This window comes from Cuculus canorus, chromosome 11, assembly GCF_017976375.1.
Source record: "Cuculus canorus isolate bCucCan1 chromosome 11, bCucCan1.pri, whole genome shotgun sequence".
NCBI classification, from domain to species: Eukaryota; Metazoa; Chordata; class Aves; order Cuculiformes; family Cuculidae; genus Cuculus; species Cuculus canorus.
The window spans coordinates 22,494,900-22,518,817 of NC_071411.1; the positions used below are offsets into that span (position 1 = coordinate 22,494,900).

The 23,918-nt window shown below is 47.1% G+C and overlaps 1 protein-coding gene across 5 annotated transcripts; it reads right to left on the reverse strand.

Annotated features, from left to right (window-relative positions):
* Positions 1 to 1,065: 1,065 nt before the first annotated feature.
* On the reverse strand, positions 1,066 to 23,545 carry CARD19 (caspase recruitment domain family member 19). Of its 5 annotated transcripts, XM_054076414.1 has the most exons (7): positions 16,895 to 17,009; positions 16,380 to 16,579; positions 11,632 to 11,774; positions 10,074 to 10,227; positions 4,697 to 4,756; positions 2,801 to 2,872; positions 1,066 to 1,204 (listed from the first exon to the last, which is right to left on the reverse strand). In XM_054076414.1, exons 2-7 carry the CDS (start codon positions 16,399 to 16,401, stop codon positions 1,092 to 1,094), a joined length of 564 nt encoding a protein of 187 aa, XP_053932389.1. In that variant the 5' UTR covers positions 16,402 to 16,579; positions 16,895 to 17,009; the 3' UTR covers positions 1,066 to 1,091. The 5 variants fall into 5 exon arrangements, with proteins under 5 accessions (XP_053932389.1, XP_053932391.1, XP_053932392.1 ...); XM_054076416.1 differs by lacking the exons at positions 16,380 to 16,579; positions 16,895 to 17,009 and adding an exon at positions 23,488 to 23,545; XM_054076417.1 differs by lacking the exon at positions 16,380 to 16,579 and having other exon boundaries at positions 16,895 to 17,022.
* Positions 23,546 to 23,918: the final 373 nt, after the last annotated feature.

Here is a 23,918-nt window from a genome sequence, read left to right on the forward strand (position 1 = left end):
CCCACAGGCAGGTCAGAACTACTGCACCTCTAGTGGAAGGAGGAATGCCGTTCATACTGAGCTAGGCAGGAACACGGGTAGGATCATAACTATAAGAAACCCCAAGCTGCTTCCTTTGCAGACCTGGTTCCTGCATTTGCCCAAGAATTTTAGTGTGACGATGGTATCGTCAAGTTTGTTGGGTTTCGACTTACAGAAGGAAAACATAACATCATCAAATAATGTGATGAACAACTTCAGGCTCTTCAAATACATATAAAAATAAAAAGCCCCGTATCATAGCACTTAAATCCTACAAAATATCTTGGATTGCTTCAGTTTTATATCCACAGACTGCAAAACTCTTCACTGGCAAAGGAAAAGCTAAATAAATCTGAAAACAATCTTCTTGGTAGTTTCAAGAGCTTCAGTTCAGCCACTCCAGTTCCTGGGACCCAACCTGTGGGCTGTGCACCAGCCTGCACCAGCTTCAGAGCATCCAAACCAGGGCCCAGAGCTGAGTGTGAACACCAACAAGGCAGGCGGGGATGAGGCACGAAGAAAACTGGACAACATGACAAGTACAAGGCATACAAAAGGTACCTGGCACGGATAAACGTCATAGGTGCCAGCGTCCACCTGAGCACTGAGTATAAAGGATCCAGACAAAACAGGCAGTCCTGAGTTGGAGATCCACGTCTTTGTAAGGCTTTGAGTGCATTTGGTTTTTTTCAAGTGCTTTTCTTCAATCATCATAGAAGACAAGCTAGCATTCTTCAAACAGTTGTGATCCTTCATTCCAGTACAAAACACGTAGGCAAACATGGCTTAAGACCCATGATCACTTAGGATATAATTTTAAAGTTTGTACTAAAAATAGTTGTTTATCAAAATGATAATATTTTAAAATAAGCATTTAGAAAAATAAATGTCTCCTCCCATAAGGAAGGACGTATATAGCTGAGATACTGAATACACCTGGAGGCAACGTGATTATTGATGAAGCTAATTAATAAAATCTTTGGTATAAGAGCGTAGTACACTAGTATCCATGCATTGTTGTCTTCCCTTGGCAGGAACACTGTACAGACAAGCAAAGAGGCAGCTGTTCCTTAATTTCTTGATATGTCTTCCAAATACAACATACAAATATTTCTAACGTGTCTTCCTATGATAATAGGAGAAAAGCCCAAGATTCTCCTGGCTCTTCCCATGACTTTCGTATCTAAAACAGAACAAAGACGGAGGAAAAAGAGAAAGTGAACACAGTTAAATTTCACTCTAGCAAGCAGCATCTACAAATCATAAAAATCAATTAAAAAGTAATTTAGAGGAAAGCCCATTTCCTTCACTGTTGTCTACATCTACTGCCAATCTGTTCAGATTCGCCGCTGCAGGGTTAGACACACAAAGAGGAGGTTACCGAATAAGCTAAGTGAGCAGCTTTGTATCCGAGTACAGCACCCAGTGGTGCACGCCTGGAAGACCACATTCAGATCTGGTGGTTCTGTTACACATGGGGCATTGAGAGACTGCACAGGTCCAGGAAAGAGCCTCAAAAGCTGGGATAAAAAGACTTTGAGAGCTTTATTTGGTAATTTTAGCAAAAACAAAGATGGAGAGATGACTTAAGGCACAAGGACCTCCACAGGGAGAAAGGCTGGCACAGAAACAAGGGGTGAAGGAGTTTTGCAATCTGGTAGAGAAAGGCTTAACAAAAAATGATTGATAGATTGGAGCTGAAATCAGTTTGAACTGAGAATAAGACACACACTTCTAGCGCTATGGACACTTAACTGAGATCAAGGGAAGGGATGGATTCTCTGTGGTTTTTGGTATCAGTCCTTGAATCCTTTTCTGAAAATGCTTCTATTAAACTCTGGTGGACTGAACCTGAAGAAGGGAAGGGATGGCAGCTAACACAGGTTAGCTGCAACGGCCTAATGGTTCCATTTCAGCCTTAAACTCCAACTCCATGGATAGTTCAGCAGAGGGACTCTGATCTGGGAATGAACTGGCAAGACAGTTCAGCCCCCTATATCACCTGAAATGTCCAGGAACTGGTGCTACTGTAGCCTACAGCTCTCGGAACAAAGTAGCAATGTCCAATTGTAACTTCTGTGACTGGAGTCCCAGGAGCAGAAGGTGCTAAACAAATGGCGTTTGGATTCCACTCTCCACCACGCGAAGACTGGCACTCCCCACACCAGCCTCTGAAGACTCAAGGGCAAACACCATCTCTGAATCAGAGATCCCCTGGATCTCTCCCCTAGCACTGACTCACTGCTTCGCTCAAGTTGATCCATGTGAATGCACCAACACCCTGTCGGCTACGAGCTGCTGCTCTCACACAGCCTTGGGTGAGTGGAAGGCACGACTGTGAAGAGGAGCAGGAGCTCTGCTGGTTGCTGTGAACCAGCAAGAGTGGCAATGGTTGTAGCTGCTTGGGCTCAGCAAATCGAGGCAGTGTCCTCCAACCCTGGCACTGGTCACACTTCAACCAGTGATGTGGAAGCCAGAAGGTTTGGGTCTGTTTTCCTGCCTAATGAGTGCTGGGAATCGTGACCCATTGCTATAGCAACAGGAGCCCACATGACTACTGTCTTTAAAAAGAGCCCCTATTTGTGCCATCCTCTGCAGGCAAACTATTCATTATTTACACCTCGGCATGTCTGAAGCACAGTTCTTACCCTGACCTAATTAATAACTGATGACAGCTTGACCTGCTCTGTTAGATGCTGTGTTAGATCCAGACGCGCCTCCTCTCCCATCACGTGCTAAAGCAAGGCAATAGAGAGGAAAAACTCCAGAGAGGATTTACCTGTATTATAGCAATACCAAAACAATGCAAATCCAGCAGCAACGCTAAAACAAGCAAGGAAAAACACTGGACCTAAAGGAAATAAAAAAGGAAACACATTAAGATACAGCAGAGCAGTGGAAGTTTAGTTCAGTTCATAAATCATCAATTGCTGCTAATATGCACAATTAAGTGTATTCAAATGAAGCCAACACACTGACAATTATGTTCTGTAGCTAATGTACTATGAAGCACATTGGTATACTGTAATTAATTTTTACTACAGCTGCTTTGATGCCACTCACTGTTTGTTCACCTAGCTACAGCCTATTAAAGTTAAGTGAAAGCTTCCTTAGATGACTTTTTACTCTAAAACTCTATGCAAAACCCCCTTTAAACACTATCGCACAAGACTAACCAGGCTACACTGCATGATGAGGTCCCGGGAGCCTCTAATCCATGACCAGCCCTACCAGGCCGGCGCGCTGCCTGTGGGTAAGAGGACATCACATCAGACTGTGGGCCCTCAGCAGAGAGTTTTAGGGTTTGGGTCTTCCCCACAGACGTTCCACAAATTCTGCTTTCCTGACAAAAACAAATATTCTCATTCCTGTCTGCAGTTCTGCTGGAAGCTGAAATGCAGAACCACACAAACAAACCTCCCACCGGAACCGAATCCTTGATGTGCCTGCCTGGAATTACATGCAGTTCATCCCTGAAGATCAATAGTGAACATCAATGAAACCTCTCTAATTCATGTTTATTCGCAGGCACAATCTCGTAAAGATTTATATCTGCTTCTTTATTACTTTCAATTCTATTTGTATTTACTGCTTCAGTATGGACATAGCTACAATTAAACCACGCCTGCCAATTTAAGGACAAATGTGCTGCAGACTAATGAACTAGAGCTGACCATGGGGACAAGGACGTTGGAGGAAGGGCAATGGAGCAAGGACTTGACTGCTCCTTCGGCTGAGATCTCCCAGTGAGGGTGGCTAGCAGCTGGACAGCCTCCAGGCAGAGGCCAATTCTTCCATCAGCATGAGGAAGAAAGAGAATTATTTAATGTTCCTGTTTCCCAGCACTTCCTGTGCTGTTACGCTGTGGTCAGCAACAGCAATGTGAAAAATCCAAAGAGACACTTGGTTCAATATTCAAAGTAACACCAACACAGGCAAGAAAATATATTGGGTTAAATTGTGTTTCTATCTCTCCTTTCTGTTTTCTTTTGGGGCGAAACTGCCCAAAAGGCACAGATCAGAGAAGGTGCTTTTATTCTCTCATAATAATATCCAAATTTCTAAACAAAACTTAAATGATAAAAGAGTGCATTATCAATTCTTCAGCTTTCTTTCAGACCTTCAACTCCCTTTCAAAATAACTTTCAGTGAATAAAATACCTGCTTCTGTAATCTGGGCATTGAACAGAGAAAGGGGAAGAAAATTTAACATGTTTTCCTAAGGAAAATATAATTAAGCTCCTTCTTGCTCATGTTCTTCTCTGTCTTTGTTTTCAAATGGTTTGTACTTAAATTAAAAGCTCAAAAACTGGAAAAATGTGAAAGTTATGTGAAAATATTATTGAAAGCCTTATGTAAAATTACAGCAGCAGCAGCTGAACAGAACTTCCAGCACTGAAGAAATCACAGGAAATGAAAAGTTTAGCTCTAAGAGTGTAGGTAATAATAGCATTGTAAATATTGATTAAACTCTACAGTCTCCTGAATTTCCTGGCGCTGGTTTCCTCAACAGCAGCTCAGTACGGTTTCCTCCATTAATTCCACTTAACTTGTGACAGTAACGACATCATAAATCAAACTATTTATTACATGAAATGCAAATTACGTGATCAAATAAATTGCATCATAATCTGAAAAGCCATTCCATCCCGTGACACTGTATGCATTTATTTACCCCTGTCATTTAGCAAATATTGCTCCTTGTCAGTGTTTATCTCTGTGGGATCTGTGGTTTCTAGAAATAAAAGCAACACATGAAAAGTTAGTGCGCAGCTCAAGCAAACAAAATCATCAGCACATGCAAAACTGCAAAATAACACATTTCAGAATAAATACAAAGTATTTGTGAATATTTGTGCTAATCGGAAAACCCTCTGACAATTTAATGCATCACCATACTTTCCGTTCTTGAGTAAATCTCTGGGCATTAATGTATCTGGCAGAGGAAGCACTTGGTACAAACTGCTTGGCACAGGTGATTTATCTGAATTCTGATCTCAGCTAAATACATGCACCGTTTCTTTCAGAGTCTGTAGGTCCTAAGTGATACCATTTGGCACAAAGAATTTTTGCCTTTATTTTTCTTCAAATTCAAGTAGAAAGGGTGGTTGACCTTAAGCCAAGGTGTTCTGTAGTTAGCAATAAAGCAGTTTCTGCTCTCGGGAGAAAGACTTGCAGCTCCTCTACAGGTGCCTTTGCCACAGAGCTGTGGAGATAACACTGTGGGGACACCTAAGAACACTGCTGTCACCATAAACGGCAGAGGAATGGTTACCCTTTAATGCATCATGATCTGCAAAATGTTTTTAGCCAGATCTCTTTGTGGTCAAGGGGGTTTAAAAAAGAAGAAAGTGAGAGCTCTAAATTTGCTTGTCAACAGGGAAGAACGCGGGAGTGTTTTGTTTCCTTCTTCTACAGGTGAGGTGCCTTGGAAAACCGCCCTGGACCCCAGGTCAGCAAAGGGGACTTGCTGTCAGCCAATGCTGGACAGGGAACATCCGTCCCCGTGCTAACCACATCCTTCTCAGGGGTGACATGGCATTCCAGCAGAACAGAAACAGCTGAAACGTTTTGCTGCAAAGCTTGAGTCACTGAAGCAGAAAGGATTGCTGCAAAGTCTCTGTGGTGCAATATTCTATTGCCTGACCGTTTCAGGGGTGTCCTCCCCATGTTCTCCAGCTAGGAAACTCTCAGGCTTCACCGGAAAGCACAGTCAAGGCTCTGCACTCTGTCAGGCTATTGCGGAGCAGGGCTGATCTGGCCCTTCATCTGAAAGAAATCTCAGATAATCTATCTGAGAGCACTGAGAGAAATAAAAACCTTTCCTGAGTCACCTAGAAGATCCCTGGAGGTGTTCAAGGCCAGGATGGATGAGTCCTTGAGCAGCTTGATCCAGTGGTAGGTGTCCCTGCCCGTGGCTGGGGGGCAGGAACTGGATGAGCTTTAAGCACGGGAAGCTGCCCGTGCCGTGTCACTTAACCACCCTCTAGTGGGAATTCTGAGACATGACGGGACGTTTCACTTGCAGTATCGTACTTGAGGCAAAGAAGTTTTATTTCAGCAAGAATCTTAAAGTTGATTTAAAAGTGAAAAAACAAACTTCGCAACGATTCGCTATGCACAGCAGCATGTCATCTATCCAGAACTCTCTCTTGGTCATAGCTCAGCTGCATCCTCACCAATAGTTTCTCCAGGAGTTTGCAATGCTGCTTGTTTCAGTTCAGTCTGCATTTAGAACAAAGCCCTCATGTTAAGGATTTTCTTTTTCCTTCACAATTACAGGTTTTAGTGTCAATTCTGTAAGGGCTCTGAGCTAAATTTGACAAATAGTTACCACTGTTAATTCGCAGAAGACACTAAACTGGGTGTGAGTGTTGATCTGCTTGAAGGTATGGAGGCTCTACAGAGAGATCAGGACACACTGGATCCATGGGTTGCTACCAATGATATGTGGTTCAACGAGGCCAAGTGCTGGATCCTGCACTTGGGTCAAAACAGCCCCAGGCAATGCTCCAGACTTGGGGAACAGCATATGGAAAGCTGCCTGGTGGAAAAGAACATGGGGTGCCGGTTGACAGCAGCTGAACATGGGCCAGCAGTGGCCCAGGTGGCCAAGAAGGCCAAGAGCATCCTGGCTTGGATCAGCCATGGGGTGCCCAGCAGAAGCAGGGAAGGGATCGTCCCCCTGTACTTGGTGCTGGTGCCACACCTGGAATCCTGGGTTTGGTTTTGGGCCACTCACTCCAAGAAAGACACTGAGGGGCCAGAGTGCATCCACAGAAGGGGAGCAGAGCTGCAAAGGGGCTGGAGCACAGGGGAGGGAACTGGTGCTGTTTAGCCTGGAGAAGAGAAGGCTGAAGGGAGACCTCACCACTCTCTACAGCAACTACCTGAAAGGAGGTTGAAGCGAGGTAGGTGCTGGATCCTTCTCCCAAGTAGCAAACGATGGGATGAGAGAAAATGGCCTCAAGTTGTGCCAGGGAAGGTTTAGATTAGATATTAGGAAAAGTTTCTTCACAGAAAGGGTTCTCACGCACCGGAACAGCTGCCCAGTTCAATGGTGGAGTCACCATCCCTAGAGGTTTTAAAAGACAGGCAGATGAGGTGCTCAGGGATCTGGCTTAAGAGTGGGCAGGTACGGTTGTACTCAATGATCTCAAAGGTCTTTTCCAACCAAATGATTCTATGATTCTGTCTGAGTAATATCTCACCACGTAGCAGAATTTTAACTCATTTATTTAACTTATCCTCATTGTTCTGCGGATGGGAACACAGGAGAGTGTACCAAGATACACAGAATTTAATGACTTATGATGGTTACTAGGGTCACTGCACGGCAGCAGCAAAACCGTTTTTCCCGTGAAGCACTTCTAGCCCATGCATTGTCTGAACATGAGAAGTCATAACTGAGACTACTTATGTGACTACCCGAGTAAAAGCTCTCAAAAGTAATCACGTAAACAAGGTGCAAGGACAAGTCTTAGGAGGAGTGCCTGAGAGAGCTGGGGTTGTTTAGCCTGGAGAAGAGGAGGCTGAGGGGAGACCTTCTTGCTCTCTACAACTACTTGATAGGAGGTTGTGGAGAGGAGGGAGCTGGGCTCTTCTCCCAAGTGACAGAGGACAGGACAAGGGGGAATGGCCTCAAGCTCTGCCAGGGGAGGTTCAGGCTGGACATCAGGAAAAAATTTTTCACAGAAAGGGTCATTGGGCACTGGCTGCCCAGGGAGGGGGGAGAGTCACCTTCCCTGGAGGTGTTTTAAGGGACTGGTGGATGAGGTGCTGAGGGGCATGGTTTAGGGAGTGTAAGGAATGGTTGGACTTGATGACTCAGTGGGTCCTTTCCAACCTCGTGATTCTATGATTCTATGTTCATGCTCCAGCTAAAAGTGAAAATATCCCATGGATGTCCTGTGCAAGTTTCCTTTTAGCTGGTTTAAAGGGGGCCTACAGGAAAGCTGGGGAGGGGCAGTGCAGGGATAGGATGAGGGGGAATAGTTTTCAGCTGAAAGAGGGAGATTGAGATGAGATCTGAGGAAGAAATGTTTTGCTGTGAGGGTGGGGAGGCCCTGGCCCAGGTTGCCCAGAGCAGTGGTGGCTGCCCCATCCCTGGAGGTGTTCAAGGCCAGGTTGGATGGGGCTTGGAGCCCCTGATCCAGTGGGAGGTGTCCCTGCCCATGACAGAAGGATGGAAACGGATGATCTTTAAGGTCCCTTCCAGCCCAAACCATTTGATGCTTCTATGGTTCGTCCAGGTGTGACCACAGCATGAGGCAGTGTGAGAGTACAATACCTGCACAATTTCCAGTGTGTTTCATGGGTACAGAGGAACTTGGTCACAGCTCTGCTATTTCTAGTACCCAGCTGAATACAGACCATATATACACGATGTAGTCAGGCCTTGGCTACTGCATACACCTACGTTAAGACACATTTTCAAAAACAACTTGTAGAAGGATTGTTATTGAACATTAACAGAGCTTTAACTCTTAAATCATCAACATGCCCTTGAAATTTTATTCTCATTGACTGCACTAAGACTTCTTGAGTTGCTGTTAACTAATAAAGGCTGTCTGCTGCCTTCTAGCCAACCCAACAGAAATACCTGTTGCTCTTGAGCTCTACTCAGTGAAACTATAGATGCAGGACTATTTGATTTAATTCCCTGCTCCCTCAAAAGGCATGACTCCTCAAATGAAAATGTCAGATCAAAACCAGTGCCTTAAAGCTGCTGTGAGGCTGAATCAATTGGGATTTATGCTCATCTGACATTCTGAGGCAGGGACGGGCCCAGACTTTCATAGTTTGAGGGTCAGTAGTTCCGGTATGAAGACCTGGGGTAACTTTGCAACTTCTCTGTGCAGGCAGGAAAATGGTGTGGTCTTCCACTGGTACATATTTCTGCTGGGGAGATATAAACTCCTTCCTTCAAAATGAAAGGCAAAACAAAGCCAGACAATGCAGTAGCTCCAAAGGTAATTACAGCCTTACATGGCTTTTTTGCTTCCAAAATAAAAAAGGTCTGAGTGGATCTTCTACACCTATGGACTTCTGCAGTTTCACCCTCCTGTCTAAAATTTCCCCTGACACCTAAACTCCTGGCGGAGTTTCTTACAACTAGAAATCAACTGACCAGTGGCGTATTAGTGTTGTTGGATATTTCGTTGGGATTTCTTAAACTGCAGCCCATTTGCAGTTTCATTAACTGAAACTGTGGGAGCTCTCCCTCAAGCTCCTCAAGGTGTTTCTGTATGTGTGATGCCTGAATGTATTTCCATCCATTTGGAACATTCTTCTTCTCTCCAGTTCATTAGCAGGGGGAAGAAACACCAACACATAGCAAGCATTATCCCAGGTTGGCAAGTCAGGCTTGATACTTCTCCCTACAAAAAGAAGCTCATTTGCAGCATAGAATCACATCTGTTTAAGCCTCAGAACTTCCGAAGTCCATGCACGTATATTTGGGGGCAACTTCATGGACATCACTCGGGCCTGGCCAGCTGCACAAAACAAGTCCCAGGTGATTAATATCACCTTTCAGCATTACAAAGGCCTGCGAATGTTCGCTTCACATCAAACTGGACACAACCAGGAGATTATGGATTGAGAGGAGGGTGAGCTTCTAGTCCATCAGAGTTTTGAGCTTAAAGAGTTTGAGGTTTGTAATGTTTTTAGGTGCCAAAAGTCAGAATAAACACAGAGGAAATAAACAAGCCATTAAGAAGCAATGGCTATGAAAAGAGAAACTGTACTTCATATCAGTTTTATTGCTGTCTGACATGCTGCACTTAAATTGTTTTAAAGATATATTTCATATTTAAAAACAATCAAGGAGACTTAGACTGCCCACACTAGTCAAAAAATAACAAGAGCCATGCAGGCAAATTCCCTTACAGCTTTTGGATAATTCCAGTCAGAAGGAATTAATGTAAACCCCAGAAATTACTCAGATAGCCTAAACAGGTTATTTAAATAACCTAAATCTCATCCAAATGAGGTTTTGCAACACCGTGCTGAGGAAATCCACAACTCGATCAACTTACAAATCAACTTACTCAAGACTTTCCTGCTTGGTAGGTCATTATACAGCTGCTCAGCATTGATCTGTAGAGCCCTGTAAAACTCTTGACAGTGCCTCTCTCCTTTCTTTTGAAGGTGCTTTATCAGATCAGAAAGCCTGGTATGGAGTGACGCCTTTGGATTCCTGAACTGTAAGAGAAAAGCATCCATCAGAAGACAGATTACAACAGCTGGAGATCAATTCTACATCACTGCTCAGTATGCAAGGGAGCGAAGATTCGGAGCTTGGTTTATATTTGCTAAAAAGAATGGGCAAAAAAAATGAGGGGAACCTAAAAAGGACATGCATTGCACAGACATTCGAGACTCTGAGCTCCATCTGGCCAGCACTGCTTGATAGAGAGCATATTGCCTCTCCCTTCCCTCGTTCTTTTTTTCTGTCCTAATAAAACTGACAGCTACTCTGCATTTGATGCTTTCTCTGCACTCAGCAGGTGACAGGAATGCCACATACCTTATAGAGCACTTCTCATTCTGCCAGAATTCCCACATGGCACACTGGATATAGACAGGGTTGTAAGCTTCCTATACACTTGATATAGTTGACAGAAACTTGTCTGGACCCATGAGAAAGCAGTTCATTTCTGTCTACATAGAGCAGAAGTCACAAATTATGTTGCACAGGTTCTTTATTTTTAAGCTCTTGAGGGAATGAGACGATCTTTAATTGTGTGTGTCACCCTGTTTATCATAACAGAGTAGCTACTCTGGCTCAGCTGATGATCTGGTACACTTTACACTACCAAAATATCATTCATCCCCATGGAGTTCGATTATGACAGCATTAGACGATTTTTCTTAATGTTCAAATATTGATATGCCAAAATCCTGAGCTTTGTGCAGACAAAATCAGCAGAAGTACAGAATGTTATAACTAGGATCTGTGAAGCTTTTAACTGACTTAACTATCACTTCACAAAAGTTTGTAAGATCTTTCTCCCTAAAACCAGCTATGCACTTTTGAAAGCTTTATGCCAAGCAGAGCAGCCTTCCTCCCTGCATAGCGGCACCACTTGAATATGTTACTAACTTGATCCATATCCCACAGCTCCCACATTAATAGCAAAGACTGACACTCCTCCTCTCTACTAGTACTTGGAGTCATTAAACACATGAATCATCCACTAAAACTGGTTAAATTAATAGAGATGATTCTGTGAACAGAGCTGGATGGATTCCAGATCACCTGAGCTGACACAGGCATGCAGGGCATTTGGTCATATGCTGGGCACAATCCTGCCCACAGAGAGGTTATAAGATCGCGTGCTGCTGAGTGCATGGCGTCAGGCGCCACGGCAGGGACGTGGCATTGAGCTGCTGCTGAGGATTGCCCTCTCCCATAACCACTTGGCACAGGTAACGTGCCAGCCCTGTGACTTCTGCCCTGATATGAGATCCCACATACAACTGGTCAGCAAGTCCGAGGTGAGGAAGACTGCTTGCAAGTAGCAGCAAAAGCCAAGTTGGGAAGAGGGCTACTGACCCATGAAAACAATGCAACATTCAGAGACAGAGGAAAATTCATCAAATTACCTTCTCTGCTTCCGCATTGGTAAGAATTTGGGGGTAGACTCGGTTAAGCTGAAGAATGATTTTATCAACCACTTGCTCATTCAACTGGCTATTGCTTGTAAGAAAGTACATGTCGTGCTGCAGCCGATGACAATACGACTGATCTAGAGATGAAATAACACAGAGAACAAACCGCAGCAGTTAATTATTGAGGCATTTTTAAATTCTGTACATTTCATTTTCCTGACAGTGGTTAAAGTGCTAAAATAAAATTACTACCATTACATAATTTCAGAAAGCTGACCAATCTGTTACGACAAAACAACACAACCATGTGCTTTCAAAGACCCATCCACTTAAAATCACACACGTCTGAACTCCTGGCTCTTAATGTCTGAACTCGGGTTCCCCTTCTCTTTCCAAAGGGAGAAGGTTCTCACTTTTAGATGTCAAGCCATGATGGATATTTAATCGGATGGATATTTAGTCAAACACAATCCCAAAGCTCTTAAATCAAACAGAGTCCCAAAGTTCTTATATCAAACACAGTCCCAAAGCTGTTAAAACAATGAAGACATAATTTTCTATCATTTATGAATTCATATTATGGAGTTTAGATGGTGCTTTATAATTTTTTAATGTAAATATGTATTTCACAAAGAAAGGTTCTCTCCCATGTAGAATATTAAAAGGACATAAATTGATATTCAAACTCAGTGCACTGCTGACAGTGGGGCACAGCACAGGGCAGGGCTTTGCCTGCTGCTCAGCTCCCGAGGACCTCAGCACCCGGTGGGGTGGGATGGGACAAGACACAGAGAAGCCAGCACAGCCAGGTAAAGCAGGAGGGTGATGGAGTTGGAGGGATTGAGCCCTAACATAGAATAGAATTGTTAAGGTTGGAAAACACCTCTAAGATCATCCAGTCCAATTATTAGCCCAACACCACCGTGCCAGCACGTCCTGAAGTGCCAGCATGTCCCAAAGTGCCATGGCCACACATTGGTTGAAGCCCTCCGTGGGGGCCTCTGCCAGGGCTTCACCACTCTTGTCAGTGACGAAACTTTTCATAAGAGGCCATTTCCTCTGGTTACTTGGGAAAGGAGCCCAGCATCCACCTCACCACAACCTCCTTTCTGGGAGCTGCAGAGAGCAATGAGGTCTCCCCTCAGCCTCCTCTTCTCCAGACTAAACAACTCCAGGACCTTCAGCCACTCCCAGAACCCCTGGGCTCCAGACCCTTCCCCAGCTCCATTCCCTTCTCCAGATGTGCTCTGGCCCCTCAATGTCCTTCTTGGACTGAGGGGTCCACAACTGAACCAGGGATTTGAGGTGCAGCCTCACCGGGGGAACGATCTCTTCCCTGCTCCTGCTGGGCACACCATGGCTGATGCTGTTGGCCTCCTTGGCCACCTGGGCCACTGCTGGCTCCTGTTCAGCCCCTGTCAACTATCACCCCCATGTCCATTTCCTCCAGGAAATTTTCCAGCCGCTGTTCCCCAAGCCTGGAGCATTGAATGGGGTTGTTGTGACCCAAGTACAGGACCCGAGACTTGGCCTTGTTGAACCTCATACGTCACCCATCTCTCTAAGACTTCAATGCTGCTGCTTCTTTAATGGGACTCTTCAGCAACAGATCCAGCAGAACCTGCCCATACTGAACCAGAACTGGAACACCTCTGCCAAAGAGTCATGAAGTTTCTTAGGGAAGGACCCTGCCTTTAACTCGTGTGGGAGTGGGGAGAAAGGGTATTCAAAACGCAGCAAATTTTTACCAAAGAAGTACCCTCAAATACATACACAAATAAAACCAGCTTTTTCCACTAATACAAACCTCTGCCAATACACAAACCCAGGCTTGCTATTTTCAATTAGACAGTGCAGGATTTTGCAGGGCCAGTTTTCCCAACAGCTGTTTGTCTACAGATCCAATACTAAAACACAGGCACAGATCAGTTCCATTGGCTGCTGTGCCCTTACGAGATGTAGAAACAGAATGTCCATGATCATGTCTGAAATAAACGTTAAAATGCCAGTATGACACTTACCAGAGCAGTACAGAAACTAAACCAAAACACCATCACCTCAACACATTCCCAGCTCATTTTCCATTTAAAGCAAATACATAGGGTTAATGGTATTTTGGCTACCAGAAAATATGCAGCCATAGTCCTCTGTGCTCGTCAGTTTATAGAATCACAGAATCATGGAATGGTTTGGGTTGGAAGGGACCTTAAAGCCCATCCAGTTCCAGTCCCTGACATGGGCAGGGACACCTCCCACTGGATCAGGGGCTCCAAGCCCCGTCCAACCGGGCCTTGAACACCTCCAGGGATGGGGCAGCCACCACTGCTCTGGGCAACCTGGGCCAGGGCCTCCCCACCCTCACAGCAAAACATTTCATCCTAAAATCTCATCTCAATCTCTCCTCTTTCAGTTGAAAACCATTCCCCTTTGTCCTATCCCTGCACTTCCTGATCTGGAGCCCCTCCCCAGCTTTCCTGGAGCCCTTTTCAGTACTGGAAGCTGCTCTAAGGTCTCCCCAGAGCCTCCTTTTCTTCAGGCTGAACAACTCCAACTCTCCCAGCCTGTCCTCATAGAGAACATAAACAAAAGATTGAATGACAAGAAGCGGAAAACTTTGGCACGATGCAGTGCGCCTACGCATAGTCTTTGCCCTTTCTAGATCATGTGTGGGGTTTGTGTCACGCTGTCCGTCTCTGTGTCTGTGCAGCACTAACAGTATTTACAAGAAATGGTTCGGGAAAACCTCCCCATGTGACCATCACACACTAATAACTTCTCCAGGGCAGTGTCCCTTCTACTCAAACAAGAACACAGACACCAGGCAGAGATTTGTGATTCCACAGGCACAAAAAGATTTCAGTTCCATTCTTAATTTTTATATAAACATCATATTATTTCCAAGTGTTTCTAATCATAGAATCCACTAATGCCTCACTTGTCCATGGCTTGCTCCCATGGCAGCGCCTTAGCGTCCTCTCAGAAACACACGACCCTGACAAATTTGCTGTGCAACCCCCCGTTGTTGCAAGAATCATAGAATCATAGAATAATTAGGGTTGGAAGGGACCTTAAAGATCATCTAGGTCCACCCCCCCTGCCATGGGCAGGGACATCCCACTGGATCAGGCTGCCCAAGGCCCATCCAACCTGGCCTTGAACACCTCCAGGGATGGGGCAGCCACAGCTTCCCTGGGAAACCTGTTCCAGTGTCTCACCACTCTCATGGTGAAGAAATTCTTCCTAATGTCCAGTCAAAATCTGCCCTTCTCCAGTTTATACCTGTTCCCCCTCGTCCTATCACTACAAGACTTTATGAATAGCCCCTCCTCCAGCTTTCTTGTAGCCCCTTTCAGGTACTGGAAGGTCGCTCTAAGATCTCGAAGCCTTCTCTTCTCCAGGCTGAACAGGCCCAACTCTCTCAGCCTGTCCTTGTAGGGAAGGTGCTCCAGCCCTCCGATCACCTTTGCAGCCTCCTCTGGACCAGTTCCAACAGCTCCATCTCCTTCTTATGTTGAGGATTCCAGAACTGGACACAATACTCCAGATGAAGTCTCACAAGAGAGGAATAGAGGGGCAGAATCCCCACCCTCACCCTGCTGGCCACGCTGCTTTTGATGCAGCCCAGGATACGGTTGGCTTCTGGGCTGCGAGCGTACATTGCCAGCTCATGTTGAGCTTCGCATCCACCAGCAGCCCCAGGTCCTTCTCTGCAGGGTTGCTTTCAATCACATCATCTCCCATTGTGAACTGAAAAGGGGGATTGCCCTGATCCAGGTGTAAGACCTTACACTTGGCCTTGTTGAATCTCATGAGGTTCTCAGAGGGCCACTTCTCCAGCCTGTCCAGGTCCGTCTGGATGGCATCTGGTGTGACAACTGCACCACTCAGCTTGGTGTCATCCGCGAATTTGCTGAGGGTACCCTCAATCTCGCTGTCAATATCATTGATAAAGATATTAAACAGCACCGGCCCCAGTACAGACCCCTGAGGGACACCACTCATCACGCATCTCCATCTGGACTTTGAGCCATTGATCACCACTCTTTGAATATAAACACCCAGCCAGTTTCCTATCCACTGTACCATCCACCCATTAAACCCATCTCTCTCCAATTTAGAGGGAACGATGTTGTGGAGGGACAGTGTCAAAGGCTTTACAGAAGTCCACATAGATCCCATCCGTTGGTTTACCCATGTCCACTGCTGCGGTCACCCCATCATAAAAAGCCACTAAGTTGGTCAGACAGGATTTGAAGTTCTAGGTTATCCGATTCAAGGCTGAGATCAAACTTCTCCTCTTCAAATCAACCCCTTGGCATGCACAAACGGCTGAGGTGAGATCAGGAGACTGTGAAGTTGTTCCTGCTCATGCAAATACTTTTTTGGGGGGTGAGTGCCACACTCCCCACAGCTTCCTCCTCCTCCTTCAGCCTCAGCTCTGTGATTCATAGCAACTCTCAGTGTCACCATGACTCTGTACTTTCTGCACACTTACAAAACACATGCATTAAACCAGGGTCTTGCAGCTAGCATAGCAATTTAACTTCAAATAACACTGTGACATCTGAGCAATGAACCACAGCAAGTGCTAAAAGCATTGACAAGAATCTGGCAGAATGAACACACAAAGTAACATAAAAGCAAGATTAAAGTGCCATCTCCTTCCCTGTTTCTTGCTCTGCTGCTGTCTTCTCATCACCAGTCCTCCCCCAGGCAGTCTATTAGCAACAATGACACTTAACTGTGACCAACTGAAGATCTCATTGAAGTCAGGATCACTTCTGAGCAATCAGGAGCACTCTATGTCCTTGCAGCACTTTTCATTTACACACATTCATTAAACCACCGAGGCCTTTCTGCTGCCATCTGAAACGTGCCTGCTGATGCATCCTACCACGGGCTACAACCCTCTCTGAGACTTCAGTGGCTGTTTTCTTCCCATCTAAGCCAAAAGGCAGGAGAAGAGAATGAGACGATGATCTTGGCCACTCTGGGTGTTGCTAAACTGTGCCTTAGGCATCCACAAGAATCTTTTCCCATCCTATAGGATGCTCTGTTTTTAAGCAGTGCCTGGGAAGCCATCTGCTTCCTCCCATTCCCACAGAGAAGTTTCACTGCCTGCACCTTCACCAACCCCAAATTACTCCAGTATTCAGGACAGGGTGCAAAGTTTAACATTTCCTGAAGATTGGTTATTGAGCTCAACACAAGCCCAACAAAAGTAGAGCAGAAGTATCTCACTCTTCCAGTACGTCACCTCTCTCTTCCGAAATCTTTCATCTCCTCTAGCTCTGAAAAACCTCTGCCCGAGCCACACAAGGAACTGCTTTCAAGCTTTTGGTAGACCAGAGAAGTGAAACTTCCCACCAACACTGCCCATAACTGCAGAATTGTGCCCCAGCTACTAAATTTGAAGAAAAACAACAAAAAAGCCCCACTAATCCTAGCAGCTGGAACGTGGCACCCTGCCTTGGAGCGATAAGGGTATCAGGAAAGCACATGTGTGTATTTGAAGCCACCGTGTGCCCAGCTTGCCCCAGAGACTCTGGGCAGCTTTGTGATGGCATGGACTTGCTTCCATGCATGCCAGACATGGCCAGTTATGGGTGAACAACATGACCATACTATGAAGTTTTATAATCACTGTTCACAAGCAGGAGCTTTTAACTATTGAACACACTTGTAATTTATAGTTTAAAAGAAGAGAAACCCCAAACCAGGTCACTTCACAACTGCAGCAAGGCTACTGATGTCCTGCCAGGGCTTAAGAATTTTCAGAGCAGTTGTTTGGAATATTTTACATATCCACCTTTTATCTTACTGCCTCAAAAAGAATAGTTACTGCAGGGAAAAGCTAAAATCTTTAAGCTAAGAAGGAGCTTTCCTGCAGGGAAAGGGGGTTAGGAGGGATAGGGAGTGCAAGGATAGCACAGTAATGATTTTAAACTAAGGGAGGGGAGATTTATGCTAGATATAAGGAAGACATTTTCTACAATGAGGATGGTAAAACACTGGCACAGGTTGCCCGGGGAGGTAGTAGAGGCCCCATTGCTGGAAACATTCAAGGTCAGGTTGGACGGGGCTCTGAGCAACCCGAGTGAGCTGAAGATGTCCCTGCTCCTGCAGGGGCTTTGGAACTGGGTGACCCGTGAAAATTCCTTCCAACCTAAAGCATGCTATGATTCTAAGACTTGTTTTTTAGCAGGAGCCACCCAGCATTAGGGTTGCCATGGTGTTAGCCAGTACTTGCCTAGAGAGTTCAGAGCAGCAAAATCGGGAGACAAGGGCAATTAACCAGAGCTTATAGCACAGCAGTGGCACTGCCAGGCATTTTAATGCCCTTTGACTGCACGATAATTGCATCTAGGTCCGAATTTGTGATTTGATGTTACTGCACTTACACTCTTCCCTCTCCCAGAACATTGACCTAATTGGGCTTCATCCTGTCCAAGGCTCTGGACCAAGCCACAGGTTTGCTCAGGCAGCAGCAGAGCCTGCCAGCTTCAACAGATCTGGAGGGTTGGCAGTGAATTGAGGAGAGGCAGCAACCACAGCTGAGATGGGATACCACAGAACTGAAGCTGACCTAAAGGCTGCCTACGAAAAGGTCAGCATTTTCCTCACTCAGAGGAAATATAAACTCATCAGACAGACAGACAGGAAACTCAAGATCTGTCTTTTGACAGTTGAGAAGAAAACACAACTAGTAAATTCATGTTGTTGACTTATAATTACTATAAGCACATGACACATTATATATTATATTTGTTCTCTTCCCCAAGACAGAGGCAGCCTCTGGCACACAGCATGGGCACATCACGCTACCATCCACAGCCTGCACATGTGGAAGGAACAGAAGTACATGTCTAATTAAGAAATATCAGAGAAAAGCAAGAGATTAATGGTTATTTGTAGCCTGCAGTGCCTCAGACAGAGAATAAAACACATTAAATCAGTGATGATAAATGTGCAAGCAGCAACTGACACTGTCACAGCAACACACTCAACATATTCCACCTGCAGATGAAAATCACACCCATTGCAGCCCTTTCTAAAACGACACCTCTCTGCACTTCCTTCCAAGCAGGCGGTTGGGTTCTGACAGTTGCTGCAGGACAACCCAGTCATTAAACCAAAGGCAGATATTTTAAAGCTGCGGAAGTGTATTCTGCTCTTCGAAGTAACAAGACTCGTAAAAAATCTGATTGCACATAACCATAAGGTGTCAGACTGCCTTCCTGCAGGAAAACCATCAAGGGCGACAGTGTTTCCTTTCCCAAAGCTCTTCCAAACTCAACAACAGAGCATGTTCACAGAGAGTTCTCCAGAGACAACTCTTAACTGAGGCACCGGCCTGCCAGACTCTGGCAACAGACAGGACGGCAGACAAGCACTGTGGCACTGGCACTCTCCCTCCATATGCCTGTGGGGAGGCATTCGCTCCCTGGAAGGTGTCACTATCCACTGGCACAACATGCTGATAACACAAAACATCACCTTCAGTTACAGTGGCTGTCAAAAAACCCTTTGTAATTCTGATTCTAATCTCTGTTGTTTAACATCTTTGTCGCACACATGGACAGTGGGATTGCGGGCACCCTCAGGAATTTTACTGGTGACACCAAGCTGTGTGGCACAGTCAATATGCTGGAGGGAAAGGACAGACCAGGAGGGACCTGGACAGGCTGGAGAGGTGGCGCTGTGCAAACCTCATGGAGTTGAACAACACCAAGGGCAACATCCTGCACCTGGATCAGTGCGATCCTAAGCACAAACACAGGCTGGGCAAAGAATGGATTGGGAGCACCCCTAAGGAGAAGCATTTGGGATGCTGTGAGAGGAGAAGCTTGACATGAGGCGGTAATGGGCACTTGCAGCCCAGAAACCAACGATGTCCTGGGCTGCATCCAGAGCAGGGGGACCAGCAGGCGAGGGAGGGGATTCCGCCCCTCTGCTCTGGTGAGACCTCACCTGGAGCCCTGAGTCCAGTTCTGGAGTCCTGAACACAGGAAGGACATGGAGCTGTTGAAGCCAGTTCAGGGGAAGCCACAGAGATGATCTGAGAGCTGAAGCCCCTCCCATCTGAGAACAGGCTGTTGGGGTTGTTCAGCCTGGAGAAGGCTCTGGGGAGACCTTAGAGCAGCTTCCAGTCCTGAAAGGAGCTCCAGGAAAGCTGGGGAGGGGGGGCTCTGGATTAGGGAGTGCAGGGAGAGGATGAGGGGGAATGGTTTTCAACTGAAAGAGGGGAGATTGAGATAAGACCTTAGGAAGAAATGTTTTGCTGTGAGGGTGGGGAGGCCCTGGCCCAGGTTGCCCAGAGCAGTGGTGGCTGCTCCATCCCTGGAGGTGTTCAAGGCCATGTTGGATGGGGCTTGGAGTAACCTGATCCAGTGGTAGGTGTCCCTGCCCATGGCAGGGGGTTGGGACTGGGTGGCCTTTTCCCTTCCAACCCAAACCATTCTGTGATTCTATAATCCCATGTTGTTTTCAGTACAAGGAATATCAAATGGGATTTTGTCCCTGGCAGCCCCCTGCCCCACACACACTCTTCTAAAATTTACTTCTGCTTCCCTTCCGGATAAAATCACACGGCCCTGGGGACCTGCCACCTCAGGCTGGGGTCTGGATTACCACCTCGTCTTTATCACAGTGAATGAGTATAATCCAGCTGTGTTTCGAATTTGTAGGCTGCCATCAGCCCCTCCTCACTGTGCTGCCACACAGACCTGCTCCCATGCATACTTGGGCGCTGGAAGCACAAACACTGCTAAGCTCTGTAGGTCAGGTGAGTAGACCTTTCCAATTAATAATTCCACCACTATAACATAAGGACTCTCCATACCTTCTCCAACACCACTGTATCCTTATTATGTTTAATCTTTGTTTTTCTCTTAAAAGCTTCCTTCAATTTACCAAGCAGATGGGATCATGGCAGGCAGATACATTCAAATACAACAGCCACAGCCCCCCCTGCAACTCTGAACTTCTCCATAACAAGACACATCATTTGTAAACTTCCATTCCAGAAACCTTGGTGGCACCTGCTGTGCAACACAAACCCAAGCTGCAGCTTCCTGTAAAACTCCTGGATGGCTTTCATAAACTTCATAAATGCAAACTGACAACCAGAGCCTGAAGGCACCTGCCCTGCCCCTTGGATGCATTCATGCAAACGCACCTCAGGAGAGAACTGAGAAAGTCTCTCAACAAAATGCTAGCTTAAAACTAATTTAGGTCCAGGCTTTTCCCTTTCATAGAATCACGGAATTGTTAAGGTTGGAAAATACCTCTAAGCTCAACCAGTCCAACCGTGAGCCCAACACCACCTTGCTCACTAAACCATGCCTCAAAGTGCTACAGCCACATGCTATCTGGACACCTCCAAGAATGGAGACCCTACTACTACCCTGGGCAGCCTCTGCCACAGTTTCACCACTCTTGTAATAAATTGTTTCCTGATATCCAATCTAACCCCCCCCCCACCAGCACAAGTTGAGGCCATTTCCTCTAGTCCTATCACTTGTTACTTGGGAGAAGAGACCAACACCTGCTTCACCACAACCTCCTTTCCAGCAGCTGCAGAGAGTGATGAGGTCTCCCCTCAGCCTCCTCTTCTCCAGACTAAACAGCTCCTCAGCGGCTTCCAGAACCTCTGGGCCCTAGCCCTTTCCCCAGCTCTGTTCTCCTTCTCTAGGCAAGGGCCCAAGAAAGGGATATGGAGGATTTAAAGAATGTGGCTGCAGAGAAATGCTCTGTGATGATTGCACGGCACTGTTCACCAAATACAGCCCCAGTGAAGAGCAACTGGTCTGCCTCTCTGAGCTGGACATGGGAAGGGATTTCTCTCATGGCCACAGCCTGCACAGCCACTGTGCCATGGTGTGCAACGCAGCACAGCTCTGACTGCACCTCATGGCACACACATCGCAGTCAGCCTCCGCATGGTTAACACCCACACTCCATGTCACAGAACACACAGCATCTGAGAATGGTGGGGGCTGGAAGGCTCTCCTAGGAAAGCAGAGTCACCTCCAGCAGGTTGCACAAGAATGTGTCCAGCCATGGTGCATCTCCACAGAAGACTCTAAACCTCCCTGGGCGGCCTGTTCCAGTGCTCCATCCCCCAAATTCTTCCTCATGTCGAGGTGAAAGTTCCCATGCTCCAGTTTGTGCCCCCATGTCCTGTCGCTGGGCACCACTGAACACAGTCTAGCCCCATCCCTGGAGGTGTTCAAGGCCAGGTTGGATGGGACTTTGAACAACCCAATCCAGTGGGAGGTGGCCCTACCCACAGCAGGGGTTGGAACTGGATGGGCTTTAAGGTCCCTTCCAGCTCAAATCACTCTATGGTTCTATGATCCTCTGCACCCTCCCATCAGATATTGATCAGCATTGATGAGATTCTCTCTCAGTCTTTTCTTCTCCAGGCTGAACAGATTCAGGTCTCTCAGCCTTTCCTCATAAGAGAGATACTCCAGCCCCCTTGTCATCTCCATGGCCTACACTGAACACTCTCCACTGGTTGTCTTTCCAGAGCTGGGAAGTCCAGAACTGGACACAGGACTCTAGATGCACCCCCGCTCAGGGCAGAGCAAAGGAGAACCTCCCTCTCCCTGCTGGTCATACTCGTCTCCACACACCCCAGGATACCCTTAGCTTTCTTGGCCATGAGGGCACATTGCTGGCTCATGGTCAGCTTGTTGTCCACCAGGACTCCCAGGTCCTTCTCTGCACAGCTGCCTTCCAATCAACCCCTAATGTGGTGCAGGGGTTTTTCTGCATCAGGTGTGGAACCCTACACTTGCCTTCACTGAAATTCATTAGCCTCCTCTCTGCCCAGCTCTTCAGCCTGTCCAGGTCTCACTGAATGGCAGCACAGCCTTCTGGTGCATCAGCCGTCCCTCCAAGTTTGTGTCAGTGGCAGATGTGTTGAGGGTGTGTTCTATCCCCGCTTCCAGATAGAGAAGGGGGCCTTATGTGAAACTCATGAGGTTCAACAAGGTGAAGTGCAAGGGCCAGCACCCGAGTCGTGGCAATCTGCAATTCCAATACTGTTTCAGGGATGATGTGATTGAGAGAAGCCCTGAGGAGAAGGAGTTGGGGTGCTGCAGGATGAGAAGCTCGACATGAGCTGGTAATAGGTGCTTGCAGCCCAGAAACCAACCATGTCCTGGGCTGCATCCAATGCAGTGGGACCAGCAGGTGAGGGAGAGGATTCTGCCCCTCTGCTCTGCTCTGCTCTGGTGAGACCCCACCCGGAGCCCTGTGTCCAGTTCTGGAGTCCTCAGCACAGGAAGGACATGGGGCTGTCAGAGCAAGTTCAGAGGAGGCCACAGAGATAATCCGAGGGCTGTAGCACCTCCCGTCCAAGGACAGGCTGAGGGAGTTGGGATTGTTCAACCTGGAGAAGAGAAGGCTCTGGGGAGATCTTAGAGCAGCTTCCAGTGCTGAAAGGGGCTCCAGGAAAGCTGGGGAGGGGCTCTTGATCAGGAAGTGAAGGGACAGGACAAGAGGAATGGTTTTAAGCTTCAAAGAGGGGAGATTGAGATGAGATCTGAGGAAGAAATGTTTTGCTGTGAGGGTGGGGAGGTCCTGGCCCGGGTTGTCCAGAGCAGTGGTGGTTGCCCCGTCCCTGGAGGGGTTCAAGGCCAGGTTGGATGGGGCTTGGAGCAATCTGATCCAGTGGGAGGTGTCTCTTGCCCATGGCAGGGGGTGGGGCTGGATGGGCTCTAAGGTCCCTTCCACCCCACCCCATGGTCCCGTCGCTCAGCCGCGGTCCCAGCGCTCATCCCGGGCCCCGCGGTCGCTCCCCGCGATCCAACCCCGCTCCGGCCCCGGCCTCGCACTCACCGGCCATGGCGGCCCCGACCCGCGGCGGCGGCGGCACCGCCCGGGGCCACGGAGGGGGGCGTGGTCACGGGGGGGCGGGGCCAGGAGGGGGCTGGAGGGGCGATGAGCACCTCCTCAGCCTTCTCTTCTCCAGGCTGAGCGGCCCCAGTCCCTCAGCCGCTCCCACAGCCCTTAGGCTCCAGACCCTCCCCAGCTCTGTTCCCTCCTCCAGACCCTCAATGTCCTTTTTATACCGAGGGGCCAAAATTTGCTCTCCTGCAGGTACTTAACTGTTGCAGACACCGTGTCTGCATTTCATAGAGTCAGAACCACAGAATGGTTTGGGTCGAAAGGGACCTCAAAGCCCATCCAAGTCCTTCTCCTGCCATGGGCAGGGACACTTCCCACTGGATCAGAGGCTCCAAGCCCCATCCAACCTGGCCTGGAACCCC